Genomic DNA, 18376 nt, shown 5'->3' on the forward strand with positions numbered 1-18376 from the left:
ACTGGAGTTCTCCATTAGAGCAGTGTTCTGCCAGTGTATTCTGTACAGGGTATGGCCATAACAGAGGGAAGCTCTGGTGGCTCTTCCAAAACTGAACAGTTTCCTTTGCGAATATAATTACATAATTATATTTTTCAGCTTTACAAGAGCAGTGTTGCATTACACAAGTACTGCAATGATATGTTAAAACAAAGGTTTGTCTAAGCCCATTATCCTGGTTTTTCACAGTGGCCAGAAGAGGCAATTTAGGGGAGAGTGCTAAGCCAAGAGGGCAAATATACAGGAATACTCAGAATGGTCTCTCAGACTCTAGTGATCTGTCACTCACCGAGGTCTCAAGCCGCAAGCAGCACCTCTGTGTCAAATAGCACATGATAGATTTCCTCTTTTGTAAATTCACTTCTGAACCACAGAAACCTGCACTAGACTCAAAGCCATGAGGTAAGGAGCCCTACAGCTATGTGCCATATGAAGAAAGAACTCTTTTTGTTCGTTTTGCATTTGACAGTTTCATTTAATATTCCCTTGTTCGTGTACTGGAGAAACTGAATCACTGTTAGTAATGCAACAGTGCAGCTCCATAGAGACATAATTCCATCAAAACAGGACACTGCTGAACCGCCATTAAAGCTGAGCTTGCATGACTGGATACATACTTCTCTGCTAGGGTTTGCTGCTCATTGATTCCCACATTGAAAAGGACCGGCTGAACCCTCAGCAACATGCCACTTTGAATCTCTCGCGGCAATAAATCAAACAAGGCGCTTGGCAAAGGGATCCTTACATTAAATCCATCACTGAAAAGAAATAAACAGTTATTAGATATCAAGATCAAAAAGCTGCATTCTGAGAACGTGTTGTTTATGTAAAGAGGGATAACATCTAGAACATAATACAACTATTAAAAGATCAGTCTAAACTGAGGACTTAAGGAACCGCCACAGCCTGCTCCTAATCAGAAAAGCTATTCTAGTTCAAAAACAAACCTGCAGCAACCTGTAATGTTGATTTTACTTCCTCATGGACATTTCAATCACATCTGCCTTTTTCCTGACAAAAGCTGATTTTGCTCTGCTTATTAATACTGCAGCTCTTGTACAACTTGGGTAGAAAAAGCCAAATTTTGGCATGTCCTCATCTCATCAAGAGTAAAGTATATTTGATTTTAAAGCGATAAAGGCTAGTGATGATGTATATGCATAAAAGGATACATTTTTGGATACAGTAAGTAGTAGTGACATTTGTGAGCGGAAGGATAGAGGCAATGATAGTAGCGACCCAAGCATAAATTGAAGGGGGAGCTAACAAAAGCACTGATACAGAACTTATGACTCAGACCTACAAGCTGTTCCTGCAGCACAACAGGTTACCTTGGGTCAGATGAGCTACAGCAAAGAGCACTGTGTATGCTTTATCTCACGGCAAATGTGAGATAATGCAACTTATCTTATCCCACAACATCAGTGCAGACTAAGATATGTCACAGTACCTTATGTTGGAACTGCCAAGACACAAGTTACCACGGTTGTGTGCTGTGTGTTAACCTATCAACAAAAATACTTTGGTGTTACCTCCAGGTCTTTACAGTGCAGAACTCTCAAGTACAGCATGTACTCTCAAGTACAGCAAAAGAGATCTGAGAAGTATAGAATAAAGTAATCAAAATTGGTCTGTCCCACATCTGACACACAGATCCTATGCTATGTCTGAAAGCCAAAAAACCTATTTTCACTTCTAAATACAAAGCTTCCAATGGTTTGCACCAAAATAAATACACGTGATTTCTTTCTTCTCTTTCTTGAGTAAAATCTAGACAGCAAAATAATAAGCAGCACTATCGGACCTGAAACTAATGAAGACTGGTTTGCTGCTGATTAGTGTCCTATAGCTGATGGCAAGTTTCAGCTGAAGATTTTCTTTGAAAGGAATTTCCTGTCGGCTGTCAGCCATTTCCACAGGTCTCGGCAACTTTGGCAACATACATGATTGTACTGCAGACCTCCCTCAGCCAGGACACTTTTCACTGCATGTGAACCTTAACTTAACAAAATTCCTCTAAATGTTTTTATCTTTGAGAATTCTAACTCTTTTTTGGATGTGGACAAAGCTGGGCAAAGCTCGAGTGGAGCTTGGTACAGCATACTAATCAAATAAGCCTTATTTCCTCCAGAAATCAGGTTCTAAACTAAAACATTCTAAAGACTCCAAAATACAGAAACGTTAAAACATTGACTTTTGTGAGGCCTCTGTCCTTCCACAGCTTCATCCCCATCTGTGAATTGGCTCGCTCTGGGCAAGAACTCTATTGCAGGGGCCCATCAGCCCCGTGTCAGAAACCAGTGCAAGGCCAACTGATAAGCAGGCTGAGGCATTCAAATTGAAGTATGACTGTGTTTGTTGTAAATGATTCCCATCATAATAAAGCTGTAACAGATCACTGCCACTCCACTTTATTTGAGGATGTGAGTGTTTGTTACTTCAGACTTCTAAAACAAAAATTGCTTTTAAGCTTAAACTTCAAAATATCTCTATTCAGACTAGTGGTGAAAATAGCAGCAGCCTGGTGTTTCACAAGCATCCATAAGTTAAAGCCAGCTTGGCCCTGATAATTTGGAAATTGAACCTAAATAGGCCTCACCTCAGCAGCTGCCAATGTGTATCAAGCCTGATACTCATTCTGCGTCCCTTTGTGCTAATGGCGGCCCATTACTCAGTGGCATACAGTAACGCACTGACCAACTGATCACAGTGGTGAATTTCAGATAATAAGATCAGCCTCAAAAGTCAGTCTGGAATTTAAAAACAGCACAGCTGCTTAAGAAAAGATTGAATACTTCTGGCTTATGACTGTGGAAGGCTAGGTTGAGGTGATACTTATTCATTAAACAATACTGCCATGGTTTGAGCCTTGCCATATATCCCTTTTCAGCTTAGCTCCCTGTAAAATGAAACATCAGTAAAAATTAATAAATCCACTTCAAAACATTGCGTTGAAGTTCTGAGGAGAAAAACAGCACAGTACAAAGGTACATAATTCATTTCAAGTGCAGCATCGCTGCTTCTCCCCTCTGCAGTCCCACCCCACTTCCTGCTCCTCTCCCAACTTTTCTTTACCGATTTCCAGTGATGACCGGCAGCATGTCAGTAGATGTATTTGATGTGGCCTGAGTTACTTTAAAGGTTACATTCCTCAAGTCCATGATTCCCAAACTCATGTCCTCCAGCATTGCCAGCTCCTCACCTAAATCAAGGAGGAAAAAGTGAATCATACTCATTACAACTTCCCTTTATCAATTTGATGATGACTGTAGGTCATCGCTCTCATAAAGAAGTTCTATGGACAAAGAGGCTCTGGATCCCAGGCCTTCATCTTGGCCTACAGACTGCAGACAATGGCATGACCGACTTTATGAGTTCAGCACGTTTAGAAAACACCAATTATCTAGCAGAGTCCAGACTACTGGTCTCCAAGTAGATTATATGCCGATTTTTCAATTTAGATGATGCTAGTAAGTACTTCTCAGCATTGTCACAGCCATGATGTCCTTTTGTGTTGGAAAAGTTACAATGTATTCTGGATTTGCTCACTTTATACTGTAGGATTACAGGTCAAGAAAATTAAAAAAGCATATTTGAAGTGCAGTTTCTCCCAGCTTACTGGAATTTAAATCAATTTCTTTTCTGAAAAAACAATCAATATGATACATTTATTTTTAAACCTTTTGTCCTGATTTCAGCTGGGATAGTTAATTTTCTTCATAGTAGCCAGTATGGGGCTATGCTTTGGGTTTGTGCTGAAAACAGTGGTGATAATGCAGAGATGTTTTAGTTGTTGCTAAGTGGTGCTTACACTAGTCAAGGCCTTTTTCAGCTCCCCGTGCTCTGCCAAGGTGCACAAGAAGCTGGGAGGGGGCACAGCCGGGACAGCTGACCCCAACTGACCGAAGGGATATTCCATACCGTATGACATCATGCTCAGCATGTAAAGCTGGGGGAAGAAGAAGGGAAGGGGGGAGGTTTGGAGTGATGGCGTTTGTCTTCCCAAGTAACTGTGATGGAGCCCTGCTTTCCTGGAGAGGGCTGAACACCTGCCTGCCCATGGGAAGGAGTGAATGAATTCCTTGTTTCGCTTTGCTTCCATGCATGGATTTTGCTGTTGAACTGTCTTTATCTCAACCCATGAGTTTTCTCACTTTTACCCTTCTGATTCTCTCCCCCATCCTACTGTGGGGGACTGAGTGAGCAGCTGGTGGTGCTTAGTTACTGACTGGGGTTAAACCATGACATCCTTGCCGTTATATCATCAGGCAAATACACTTTATATTTCAGAATTAATTCAATTAAATGTGAAGAAATTTGGAGTTCTTAGCTAATTAAATACCCCACATATAATCTGCTTTTGCATTTCAAGTTTTCAAAATTATTTTGTAGCTGAGCTGCAGATTGTCCCAAACACTCATGTTCTGCTGCAGCCAATTTAAAGCAAGATTTGCTGACTCAACATCTAATACCACCCACTTGTCCTGTGCCTTTACCGTAAGTGCTCAGCAGGCTCTCAAACTGTGCCAGCAAGCCAATGGTGTAGAGTTGTCTTAGAAATCCATCATCGTGCAGGCAGTTCCTCAGCTTGATAATGAAACCACAAATGAGAGCTGTCAGCTGTGGGAGAGAAAACAGACCAGAGTGAAATGACTCAAGACAAAAAAAGGCTCTTCAGCCCCAAACGGAAACAATATCACATATAAGACGTGCAATAAAATCTGTCAGACTGATGTTCTTCTCCCTTAAATGTCACTCTTCTTTTCCTTGCAGCTGAAGAAGACAAACCAATCCACAAAAATCCAAAACATTAATAAAATCAGATTTAGGGCCCACTGCCTTCATCTCGCAAGCTCTCCCATAACGGTACTGCTGTTGATCTCGCATCTATTCACTTTCTGGACACAATCACTTGTATTAGGGTCTACAACTTACAAACTACAGAAGTCTCCTCGGAGAAATGTTTTAGTTACAGATGGAAAAGCAACAAGGCTAGTTCAGGCCATGCATTTTGACAGTATGAATAAATTATTTTTTTAAAAATTACATTTTTAGAAAGCTTGAAAATGCAATACCTGTTTGCATTATGTGAAGAGTCAAACTCTAGTGTTACAAGCTATTCAGGACAAGGTCCTGAAGACCTAGTACTAAGACGGGTGCTAAGATCTAAGATTAGGACTAGTCTTGATTGACTTTTGCAACAAAGGAATTTCCCAGGTGACTGTCATATGCTATGTACACAGGTGTATGACTTTGCTACAGAATTAAACAAAAGCTAATAAAGTTCTGTTTATGATGGGTAAACATATTCAGAGCACTGAGTTTAAAAATTATCTGCAATATGAATTGTGTTTTGTATAGAAAAATTTCCTTAACTTATCTCTATGAGGTAATACGTTCTGGGACAACAGCCCTACCAAACAATGTCAAAGAGATAAGCTGTTTGAAACAAATGAACGAGATACTTCTTTCATGGGGAAGCAGATACACTACAGAAGCATAGTGGGCAGAAGAAATGTGGAAGGTTCTTTAGTGCAGTCAGTGGCTGGTCAGAGACCCCAGCAGGCTCAGAAACAGAACTTCCAGGGGAAAAAAAAAAAAAAAAAAACAAACAAAAACCAGCATGCATTTCTCTCCCTGTAGCTGGAGTCTTTGGTTACCGCAGGTCCTGTTGGTTTTCTCGATGCAGAAAACAACAAAAGGTAACCAAGGGAGTACACCTTCTGCTCGTGGGCCTTTTTCCCCTGCCTCTTTCACATCGTACTTCTGGTTTTAGTTTGGTGGCATTGCAGGCAAAGGTTGTTTCTGTAGACAGCAGTATATTTTCACTAGTTCTGGATTATTTTTTTTTTAAATAGTGAATGTCTATCCAAGGGGACACTTAAGTTATATATTGTCAAATGCATGTAAGTGACCAGTAAGGGCAGGATAGCACAGCCTGAGAGGAGATCACAGTGTTAAACCCAAGGGTAGAGCAGATCTGAAAAACTCTGAAAACAGTCATGTCCTATATTTCATATAAACCCCACCACATGTCAAAGCGCAATCAAATCATCCATATTTGCTTGCTTACAGTTTGGCAGAAGACAACATCCCTGCGATACTGAAGGTTCAGGCAGAGCCCTATTGTTGGGGCACTGTCCTGCATTAACAAAAAGACCATGGCTTTCTTTGCCTTGTCACTCATCATGGCTACACAGTCTGTGAGTGTTGTCAGCAAGGGATAAAGAGCTTCGCTCCATTCGCCTGGTTAAAAGAAAAAAAATAGCAGCACTGTAGGTACTTTATTTGAAACAAACAAACATGCATTGAAAGAAGAAACTTCCTGTTGCAAGTCAAAGTTGTTGATAATTCACATTTAGGGCTTGTTTTATTTTGGCTGGCTGGTCACACCCTGCTTGTTATTAATTAAGTAATCTTACAGAGTGGTTATCGTACGAGGAAAATATGGCGAATTTTACTCTAAGACTGTTATGACTTTCCTGACCATGTAATAGCTCCCAGATTTGTGCCTACAGAACACACTGATTTGGAAAGTGTAACAGAAAGATTAATACCTTTATACACAAGTGTATATCACTGCATGTGCACGTTCAAACACACTCTTTCACAGTGCATACGTGGACAGACAGTATGGAGTCCATCGTGTAACAGAAACAGTGAATATCTGCTCAGCCATTTCTGTCAATGAGATTTCTCCCAACTATCCTGCCTTTGAATCTTCTGTGGACTCATAGGTGTGTCATTTAGTTGCCTCACCATCTTATTGATCCTTGTTGCACCTCAGTGAAGTAAGACAACGCTTATCTCCCATTTGCAGCATAGGAATAATAAGGCAGAGAGGTGAAAAATTCATGTAGGTACTCTTAAGTGTCCTCTGTCTGCTGAGTGGCTTTGAAGGCTTAGAGCTAGCTAGCAAGAAACACTAAGTATCGTCATTTAGATGGGAGTTAGCCAGATCCTTGGAAATAGTTCAGAGCTTGACTTCCACTGAAATACACGAGATACGTCCCAGAGGGACTCTGTTCAAGGTCCTACACAGGAAACACAGAAATGAAACTGGGTTGCCAAAGTCCTATTTTAGAACCCCAAACATTGTGCCTTCCCTCTCCCTGAGATTGCTCTGCCTTAAAATGCCCCACAAGCTCAGTTTCTTTTCTTTCCTTCTTCCATCTTTCGTCTTAATCAACCACTGATTTTAAAATCCCCTTTCCATGACTGTACGAAAAATTATTCAGACACAATACCAAAATCCATTCTCTCTGCAATATAAAAAGAAAATAGAACAGAGCTTTGGTTTTGCCCTCCTTAATGTAAGGTTGAAACAGAACACTTCTCTTTTTAAAGGGAAGGACAATGTGTTTTATTTTTAAAAAGCACCAGAGCTCACAAACAGAACACACACAACCCCCAGCCCGGTTGGCTGTAGGAACAAGGCAATGTACAGATCAGAACCTGCATGAATGGGGCACTTCAAGCCCCTTAAAGGAAGTTGTTTGGGATTTTGACTCAAAGGCAGGGCTAAGAGCTAGCAATATTAAAAGTTTCTTTGATAACCAGCCAAAGAGGGGAACTTTGGAAGTCCGCTAACAGAAACATAACTGACAAGATTAACAGAACTGTCCCTTTTGCTTTTGTTCTATGCAGTAGATAGATAACCTAATAAACTACACAAAGGGGAAGTTGTTTGGCTCTGTTCCACTGCCATAAAAAAAGAAGCAGGAAACATCAAAAGAACAGGCACGGAATCACAGCTTGTCTTTTATATTCTATTAAGCGTTTTCTCTCAAAATAAATCAGATGCCATAACATGGCCCCTTGAACACTTAAAAAGCAAAACACTGATGATACTAACAGTGTTTCTCTTACTGCATTTAAGAGCTTTTCTATAAAAAAAAAAACCAAGAATGATGAAAAGAACTGAAAAGGTCTTCCAGCACATCATCATCATCTCATTGCCTGGATATACATACTTGTATACAGTTAACTCAGTGGAGATATAAAATTGTAGTGTGTCTGGCAGCACTTCATTTGAAAGATATGTTTATCTGTGGTAATCACAAAGTACGCAGGTGGTATACCAGCCTGCCTGAAGATAAAGCAATTGTTAGACATCTCTTTTTTCTCCCAACACTCACATGCAATACAATGGCTCATCCAGGAGCAAAAATCCTCTGTGCTGTGTATTCTCTTGGTTTAGAATTTTGCCCATGAAAAAAAACCAAACCCTTGTCAGTCTGCAAAACTCTAAATGCTTTTTGCTACCTACTTCACAGAGGTGTCACCTGTGTTCTTTTAGTTTTTTAGTCAGTGGTAGTTGCTGTTAACAGCAAACAGGAGTAAAAAGAATTGCACTCCAGGCTCCAGTCAGGTTGGAACATTTCGCTGGCAGCGTTTAAATAAATGTGAAAGGGCTCTGAGTGTTCTACTTTTGCCTGGATCCTTCCTGTCTTCCCCTTATTAATTTTCCTAACAGACCTTTATTACTGAAAGTATATTTTCTATCAAATCAATCAATGGCACCACCAAACACCATGAGGCATGAATTCTAATGTGAAATCTACCAAGATCTCTGCTGTTATGTTCTATGAAATGACCAGAACTTTTTACAACTATTATAGGCTCCATTGGGCTGATTCACAGGTCGGATGATTTGGCGCAGGGCCTGAAACAATGGAGACGCAACAAGTTGTTACAGATTTACAACAGCCAGAGACCTAGTCTAAGCTAGCTGTTGGTATATCTGAGACACAAATCCCGCTTTTTAAATGAGAGGTTTCTAGTTCATGTTAAAAGTTATTCTGTCTAAAAACTGGCATTCTACAAACCAGCAGGATGCCTGTCATTTACTTTAGGCACCATATATTGTACAGCAAGAGACAAATCCACTCAGACAGCTACAACTGAATTCTGGCTGGTAAATAAGGGCCAGACTTGGCCCCATAAGTCTTCCCTATTTTTCTTATGACAGCTGCTGGCCAAAGTCACACTTTAATGCACACTTTGAAATGTGGCATTTTGGGCAGAGAGAGGGGGAGGCAGGTAGGGGGAGAGGGATGCTGGGGAGGCCTATGAGTTCACATAGGGGCCTGTCTCTCACTATACACTACTGACTGTTTTATAAAAAAATAATGTCCTATTAAGAGAACCTAATGCATAAAGCCTGTATAAATCAAGGATGTAATGAAAGGTGGGAAAAGTTTTTGCTTTTTCCCCCCCCAAGAGTCTCTCTTCTCCAGAGCAATAAAAATATTATTAAAATAACTGTCCACCAGAGCCCTGAAAAGATATTTTTAGTCTTTTTGTATTAAAAAACCCCCTAGCATCCATAAATCAAAGTACTGGGCACTTGCAGTTGCCCTTGGTTTATGTCAGGGTTGCAAGGGCTCATGATCTCTAAAATTGAGAATTATTAAATAAGTGGTAGTTGCTTAGCCCTGACCCAGTGAAGTATAATTGGCAACCCGCTTAAGCACACAGTCATATCACATTTGACTTCAGAGGAAATCAAGCATTAAGTGCTTCACTACACTGGAGCTTCAGCCACTTAAACTTAAGATGCAGTTTTGGGTATATCTGGGTACCCAGTTGGGGTAACCTGATTGCTTTTAATTACTCCCATCTTAAAAATAAATAGCATTCATTTATGCACCACATTCATTTATGCACCACATTCATATTTTGCAGAAAGTAAAGTGATGTTCCAAGAATTAAAAATTTGTGGAGTCTTTTATTGATTAAAACCACTGTCTTAGTGATGAAAGGAAACAGGGCGGACAGCTGAGAACATCATTAATATACTTTGTGAAGATGAAAATCATACCTGCACTGGGGCTTTATTTCCCATTAGTTTCACTAAATGCAGGAGCCCATGCTGTAACAGTTTGAAGACTGAACTTTCACTGAACTCAGATTAAACTACTCTCAAATGGGGGAAGTTACAGCCATCTAGCTGGGAGAGAGTGGTATTACAGAGGCATATTATTCAGACCTTGTAAATGCAACACCAGTGTGCGGAGGTACAAGGCGAGAGGAAAGAAGGCGAACAGTGGGATCCAAGTCTCCTGAAGTCTGTATTCTGAAACATTAGACTTAAACATTAGCAGTGCCCAATGCTGCTTGGTGCGTACCCACAACACAGATTCTCCATCAGCCTTTTTGACTGCTCCGTGGTCTGCTCAAGTTCTCATTCAGAAAGGCCAGCTCAACAGCACATGTGAAAGGGCATGCCTGAAATGTCTGAAATGTCAGACTCCCACACACTTCAGTGACACTTGGAACAGGGCTCAAATCATTCTTACCCACAACAGTTTGCTAAAACACATCAACTGGCGAAACCAAAGAGACCATGAACAAGTGCTCTCCCATACCTGGACATGAGAAGTTACCAGATACCCCCTTGCAGTATTATTTTTGAAAATAACAACTTCTCAATATGCTTAGGTAAGTCATGTGACATTGCAGAGCGTTACCATTTGAAAATGGTCAACCTTAACAGCAAGGCACTTGTTCAGTTGTTAATTATGAACTGAACGCTGCAATTTTCCAAAGAAGCAGAAGCCATGAATGCACATACCTGGGCCAGATTCTTCCGGAGCGGGGCTGCAATCTGCACAGAAATGGAGGGGCAACATGCATGATTAAGGAGCAGCAACACAGTCTAAACATAAGCAACTCAAATGCTCAACGCCAGGGTTCTCAAAAACTTTCACCGAGGGAAGAGGAGCTCAGCTGAGATACTCCTTTGCCTGCGGGCACCGAGGGCACGGGCTGTCTCCAACACTCCACTGTTTCTGACCAGAGGAACACCTGGATGGGGACTTGGAGGAAAGCCAGTACCCGCTACCTCAGGGGCTCTCTGTGGATTACCAGCAAGTGAACTGTCAATCCCCAGCGATCCCCAGGGCACAGTTTGAGAACCACTGGTTTAGTGCAATTATACAATAAGCTGGCAGTAAGGCTGCTAAAGAGAAAAGCAGAAGACTAGCAGTAAGTTCAATGCACTTAACAGAAAATGAGGTTAAGGCGCCCACAACGCAAGAGTAGTAAAGAAACACTACTTTGCTACCTTAGACAAATTTCTGTTCTATAATTTCTGAGATAGTTAACACAAGCATTAGCTTGTATATTAAGGGCTGAAACAACCAGTGAAGCCTGTCAGTGTTCCACACACACGTCAGTGGGAGGAACAAGCTGTCAGATGGAAATACACTACAGTGCAATACAAACAGTAAAAAGATAATACACGCCCTGTTATAGCAAGTCTTGCATTAATGAAAAGTTGTTTATTAAGCTAACAGGATTTAAACTTCTGTTGTTTATATCTAGATTCACTAGTCCATGAATTACAAATTTGAAAATAACAATAGAAGACATAAAATTAAATTGTATGCATTAGGACAATCAGCTGAGCTAGGCAATCCAAGATAAAAACCTCTCCGTAAATTAAAACTCATGTTCATTAAAGAAGCTATATGCCCCCATGCAATTTTAGTAATGAATACCTAAGCCTATAACAAAATTAAATTTTAAAATAATTTATTAAGTCTCCCCCTTCTATTATTTTAGACAGTACTTTCTTTCACAAACATAATTTCTAAAGAGATCCTCTAAAGTCCTTCAGTAACATTCTACTGTCTCTCTCTTACCAGTTCTGGAACTATCTTGGTTTGCTGGTTTTTACATGGCTCTCCAAAAAATTCCTGATTGCTCTCTGCTCAGTGTCACTTATTCAAAACTCAGAATTACTAACAGAAAAAGTGCTAGTTCTTTGAATAAATGACAAGGAAAAAGTTCAAAATGTTGTGATTCTGAACTTAGAGACAGTACCTTCTTTGTCCCTCAATTATTCCCATGATCAGTTGTGGAAAGTGACAGTGAAAGGGAATTAATAGGGCAGGTTTGGTGTGGAGTCAACAAGAGTTACTCAGTGGGAAAATTCCCACTGATTTCAGCAAGACATCTTTTTTTTTGTAGTATTGAACCTGTTCCTCTGTCAAAAATACTGACCATTAATTAGGAACTACAGCTGATGAAAATGGGATCAAGTACTTGGCTTGCCCTGGCTTAAGATAAACTTCCCAAGTGCAATTCAAATTGCTCATTAAGACCCACGAACAATGTTTGCACCAGATACCTAAGAAACACGATTCCCTCTCCAGAATTTTTGAAGTTAAATTCACCCAACATTGGTGTCAGTCAGACTTCAGATCTAGTCCTTACACTCAGGTAGCACTGGGAAATGGCAGCAAGCCCCTTAGCTTTAAAGCTTGTGACACTTTTCATGTTTCTGTCTCAGGTTCTGTGGATTAAATGGATTTTTTTTCTGATTTTGGAGGAACAGCAGAGAAAGGTTACAGAAACTCTTGGCACAAACAAACCTTTTGGTAGGTAAGTGCAGCTAATTGCACTTTTATGTGGCATAAGTGTCAAGATCTAGAGTGCATTTAAAAGATTGACTGAACATGAAAGAAAATTATTGTTCTAAGATGCTTCCAGCGTTGAATTGTCTTGGGAAAAGCTTCTAATACCACCCACCAGAGATATTTCCTATTCTTTTTAATATTAAAAATCCACAACTTTTAATCATTTATACGAAGGTGCATTGAAGTTTACTGATAAAACTTTCACGCAATTACATACAAAACTTCATGTAAACTACCTACCAAATAAAAACATTTAAAGATATCAAACTGGTAGAAGAAATTTAGTCAAAGATTATTAATAGAGAACACATTCTGAAACAAGAGCCAACTCTCCTATTCCTTTATAATACACAAAAATGTCAGTCTAATCTAGAAAAACATGGTCATTTAAGATACTAAGCAAATCATGTTATATGTACAAAGCTACACAAAAATATATTAACATTTATTTTAACTTCCTTCTTGCTTTCTTTTTCTGAAGGAACTGCCTTCCACTGCAACATTAACAATGGGATGGACATGAAGTCACAGACACACATAAGGGACAAAGGGCCATAAAATGATAAGACAGAACAGGAAAAAGGAAATGAAAACACAAATCAACCCTTCTAGAGCTTAACTTGGCACACCCACTCTATTAAGTGGCCAAATCAAAGTGACCACATGTAAAGAATGTGAGAATAAGTCAAATAAGTACATACGTAGGGGAAATAATCCTGAAATTTAACGCACGGTTGCAAAACTGTCAACCTAAACTGATAAGGATATATTTCATTCACATGCTCATGACGTTAGGCTAGATTCAGTCCAGCACCCACTTTACCTCAAATTTTGATAGGATTATTCCACTGAGAGCTTGCACTGCCAATTCCTACCTTCCAGCTACAAGAAGTCAAACTAATTGAGTGCCTCAGCACCATAGCTTTTGACAACTTGGGTTGAAATTTGCTTTTAACTCCTATAGGTTCATCCAAGTTCAGGTCAGTCTAACGGCAAGGCTTGGCTCCCCTCCTATGCTTTTGGCAGCCCAGCTGGGACCATTAGCGTTGCAGTGGTGCCTGCACTTCTCTCATGTTTGATTTATCTTTTATAGAGGTTCACTGTAATAAGCTTTGATTACTGCAAAGAAGATGAAGCCAAAAGGAAAGCTACCAGAGGTGATGTTTGACATATGCTAACCCAAACACCTGTTTCACCAGCTTAAAACACCCAGCGTGAAAACCAAGTGCCACTGTCATCAATGGATTTGGCAATGATTTCCGTGGGATCAGGATTTCAAAATAAGTAATGGGCTCAGCAGCTCCCAGTACACCACCAGCCCCTTCTGCCTGACATCATTGCTTAACACCACCACTGAACCGAAAACACATGGAAGGATGTAACGGGGGCTTAGGAATGATGCCAGCGCACAGGAGGAGAGCAGCAGTGAGAAGCAGTGTCTGGCATACGCACTTGTCTTTCTGAGAGAATGGCATGCACAAGATGGTGTGGATGAAGGTGGTGGTGAGGATGATGAAGGTGGTGAGGATGATGAGGTCTCAGTTAAATCTTCTGGATTTATCCAGTAGGCACGAGTGTCCCGATTACCTTTCTTGCTAGTACAGCTGATGTCGCACTGGAAAACATCTTCACAGCTGTCACTTTGCAAGCGCTCCTTCTGAAGAAGTTTGTCCACTCTCTGTATAATACACTCCAGACTTTTGTCAACATTCAACCAAACTTTCTCCTTAAAAGAAAACATTTCTTTCTCAGTTTAAAAAGAAAAGAGACATTGGGTAACAAATCCCTTGGCAATATATTTCCTCCTGTAATGCCAGTCACCATTCCTCTGGGCTATGTTTACATCCATGCATACACAAATTCTGGATATATAAATAATGTATGCCAGCACATCAACACTATGTAGCGACAGGACTTGTGTGGTAAATTGCATAGCTATTTTCTAAGTAAATTTGCTGAACAATTTTAAATGCACTTCCTGCGCTATTATTCCAGTTTCCAGTTGGAACTATTGCTTATTCTTGAAACTCATGTTTGACATAATAATTGCATATAATCACATATCTTTTTTCCTATATAACTCAGTGAATAACAGATAACATTACTGTATTGTATTACTATCTGAATAACTGAATTGGCTTTATTCGCGTGTCATTACTCTGAGTTTGATTATACATCAAAGTATAACAAAACAAATAAAATCAGCGAGGATCCATTTCCAAAATGAATTGGATCTCATTTTGAAATTGATATTTCCCAATATTAATAATTGTTTTCATTAATCTCGACTATTTTTGAGATTGAATTAACTTCTGTTTACATTACACAATGACAGAATTTACACAGCCCAATTCTCATTTCAGTTGGCACTGTGGTAAGGGAAACCATTTACATACTTTGTGCAAGCAGTTTTAAAATGCTGTTCGTAATCAAAACAGAGATAGGCTGCAAGTTCTAAATATTTACATGAGAATAAAAAACAGGAAGGCTGAATTGTATAGCTAATGCACGCAAAGTACGACTTCAGAAAAGCTATGCACCTACTGTAACGATTTCCGCTGTTTAGGAGACCTGGAAATTTTTACTAATGCCCGTTTGTATCCCCACGCCAAGGAGCACTGAGCACAGGATAGAGGCAATGTCTTTGCTAGTTGACCAATACCTGCAAAATACTCATCCTATGCATAGCTGCTAAGCAGTTACAGAGCTTATAAACAAAAGAACACAGCAAACAAAACCTAAAAAGAAGAAAATATTCATCACTCCACTAAGCAAACGTACCCATTCCTCTTCATGCCAATCCACCTGCAGAGAAGATCGGCTATTTCTTCCTGTCCATCTGGCCACAAGTGTATCTTGATCATTCCTCAGCATTACTTGCTCCCCTTCTCCAGAGGTCGGAGATGCTTTTGAAGCTATATAGTCTGGCCTTGCAGCATTCAGTCCATGTATTGAATTTGCCAACAGCTTGCAGTCACAGACTGTGACAAGTTGCCGGGTCTAAAAAGCAATAAGCCCCCACCATTTTAAGAACTTTTCATTACTCCGTACACAATTTATGCTGTGTTCTTTCACAGAAAGGAAAAAGAAGAACTAGTATTCTGTGAAAGAAACTAACTGTTCTTTAGGAGTCTCTAAGGCGCCTTTAAATTTGTTTTACAGAATGACCTTAGAAAGCAATATAGGATACTGAAACACAAATGGTACATTTCCAAAGTCTGCACTACTACAGGAGCCTTGCAATTGTTGAAAATTTCACGAATAAATGTTCAATTCACCTTTATTTGCACTTCACTCTCCATTTGATGAAGGCTTAGAACAATGTGCAGACATTTTTATACCCCACACAATAGTTGCCACACCAGAGAAACCATGCTTAACCTCCACCATTCTGTCTGAAATCGTAACAAGACTTAAGAGGAGAGCTGAAGATATAACCCAGTAACCAATGCAACTTGTTCCCTGTCTTATTTAGGGGTGCTGTATTAAAGGATTTCTGTAAGTTACATGAATATGAAAAGTGTCTGGCTTGTGTGTCTATTAAAAAAAGAAAACAACAAACAGGTCCTTACTACGTTATATATACATATTGTCCAGCTGTAGAAAATCCCACAGATCAGTTATACAGACTGTACTCATTTAGAGTGAATATTATATTAAATAATACATTTACATGGGGTGACATTATTTTTAGCGCTCTACAAAGTTGTATGCATATCCCCTCCACTGGGACAATTTATGGCAAGCTACTGCCATTTACAACCTTCAGATCTGCTTTAGGGACAGAAGAGGTCAGTAAAACTGTAATTGGTTTTTTTTGTCCCGGTAAATAAGATTGTGTTCAGCTGTGGGTCAGGTCCGGTTTCTGTTAGCACCCATCAAGAAATAACCAATTCACATCACTACAATTCAAGCAAAGGCTGTGTCACCATTATTCCTTATTTCACCAGTGGAAAAATATAGAATTGTTTCAACTACTTAGGTTTTGCCCAGTTGCTGCTGCTTGGCAGATGACTCAGAGGAACATTAAAAAAAGCAGATGGATATGGAGGAAAGAGTATAAAAGAAAGTGAAGAATGCAGATTTCTGGAGTATGGCGAATGAATAGAGGGTACCAGAGGACATTGCTCTCCACTGCACTCTCAAGAGGAGGTGAAGGCAAGAGTATGAAAAGTAGGAGACAACCTAAATAAAAAGCAGCAAATTTTAAAGGCTGGTCAGATTTTGTTTTTCCTTTAGGACTGTACATGTTACAATACACTACTGTACAAGGTAAAATAGATGTTTCAAGAAAACCTACTAAAGATAGAGACAGGAAAAAAAACACACCATGCTTCAGTGTGGGAATGTATTATTCTCCTACCTTGTCTGCTAGGATGGCAAGTGTTCTTTCAAGGCCATTAGCTGATCTATCCTTGGCAGCTCTTGAGAGCCTTTCTGCATAGTAACTGACTTGCGTTTTCAGGGTGTTGATTTGTGCAATAATTTCCTTTGCTCTAACAATGTCCTGTGGGATGTATATTATAGACTGGGAACTTGTTGAAGTGCTGAAAAAGAAGAACTAATTTTAGGGGGAAAATTGGTCTAGAGGTACACACATTACAGTGGCATGCTGGGGAATTAATGGCAGACAACAAAAATTTACCTAAGCTAGCAATCAACAGTGAAAGGCCAGTGGGCAATTGCACAGCAGGAACGTGATCCTAGAGCCTTCTCTGCCTTTACTGAAAGCATTCAGATGCAGATTTACTAATCCCTTATGCCAAGGGGCTGTGGGCAGAGCTGGTATACCAGAGGGACAGTTTTGCTGAGGAGAATGTGGGTGATAGATTCTGCCATCAGATACAAAACCACCATTTGCAGAGACAGCTTGCCCCACTCTCCCTCTTTTACGACACAGACACTTCACTGAGGCCTGGTTTACAAACCTGTTTTATCACATAGCTACTAGCACCATGAAAAGAAAATCTGCACTCCTAACACAGAAACACCGCCCAGATCCGTAATGCAAACACTGCGGTATTAACAAAAAATCCTTCTGCTCATATCTCCTTTCCTCTATTGCAGGCCTCATTCAAGTTACACCAGCAAAAGCAATCTTATGATATATAAAAACCAAAGTATATCTCCAGACTTTGTCCTTGGTGTAGCTTCTTTAGCACACACTTACAAAACTAGGGACGTGATACGACTCTCCCTATTATAAACTCAGCTGTAACAATATAAAGCAAGACCAAATTTTGGCCTTTTCCAAACAGTAAATGAAATAAACGACACCAAGAAAACATATCTTTATAGTGGGAAACTGCAGCTCCACAAAGACTGCTTACTTGGCAGTGGAGGAGAGCAGCTTGTGTCCTCTTAAGTTTAGATGCCTACAGAAGTTGCTTATCCAGTCCAAGACAGATGCCTGGACTCCCTCTGTAACCGCTGGGAAGAGAACAGCACTTCTAAAGGGTTACTTAATCCTACCTGAGAAGAGCCATTCACAAAAGCTGCCTGTTAGCTTAGAAAATTACTTTAAGCTGAAGTTGTGCTCTTAGTTAACTATTTGGAACCAACCCACCACTACTCCCTTTGCCAGGCAATATGCTGGTTTTTCCTCCCAGTAGGAAAGCTATACAAAGATAAGGCCTATACATCAGCTCCAGCTGTGACAAGTGAGATGCCCCTTCATGATGTGACACCAATTGTATGTTATCTTAATTTTATTCATTTTTTCCAGTCATGAATGGCTTCAGCATAGTAACAGCACAGAAGAACCTACTGTTTGCACCAATCTCAGCACTGTTCAATGAACACAGCTATGCTGAGAGACTACACAGGGACGAGTTTCTTTTCTAGGCACAGTTACCTCAGATCATGACTCAGATCATGAGGAGTGTGAATTCCTCTGCTACACCTACAGCAAA

General features: G+C 40.0%; 1 protein-coding gene across 15 annotated transcripts in view; it reads right to left on the bottom strand.

Annotated features, from left to right (window-relative positions):
• INPP4A (inositol polyphosphate-4-phosphatase type I A) overlaps nt 1–18376 on the bottom strand; it is a 130022-nt gene that overhangs the window by 16290 nt on the left and 95356 nt on the right. For 11 of the 15 annotated variants that reach the window (XM_064438627.1, XM_064438621.1, XM_064438611.1 and 8 more), the window contains 8 exons: nt 16828–17011; nt 15246–15464; nt 13917–14190; nt 10616–10648; nt 6113–6285; nt 4536–4659; nt 3115–3241; nt 657–797 (listed from right to left, as the gene is read on the bottom strand). In XM_064438627.1, coding sequence (XP_064294697.1) covers nt 657–797; nt 3115–3241; nt 4536–4659; nt 6113–6285; nt 10616–10648; nt 13917–14190; nt 15246–15464; nt 16828–17011 — 1275 coding nt within the window. The remainder of the gene's footprint in view (nt 1–656; nt 798–3114; nt 3242–4535; nt 4660–6112; nt 6286–10615; nt 10649–13916; nt 14191–15245; nt 15465–16827; nt 17012–18376) is intronic. The other 4 variants (XM_064438633.1, XM_064438655.1, XM_064438649.1 and 1 more) reach the window with 1 other exon arrangement.

Source organism: Phalacrocorax carbo, chromosome 1 (assembly GCF_963921805.1).
Source record: "Phalacrocorax carbo chromosome 1, bPhaCar2.1, whole genome shotgun sequence".
Lineage (NCBI taxonomy): Eukaryota > Metazoa > Chordata > Aves > Suliformes > Phalacrocoracidae > Phalacrocorax > Phalacrocorax carbo.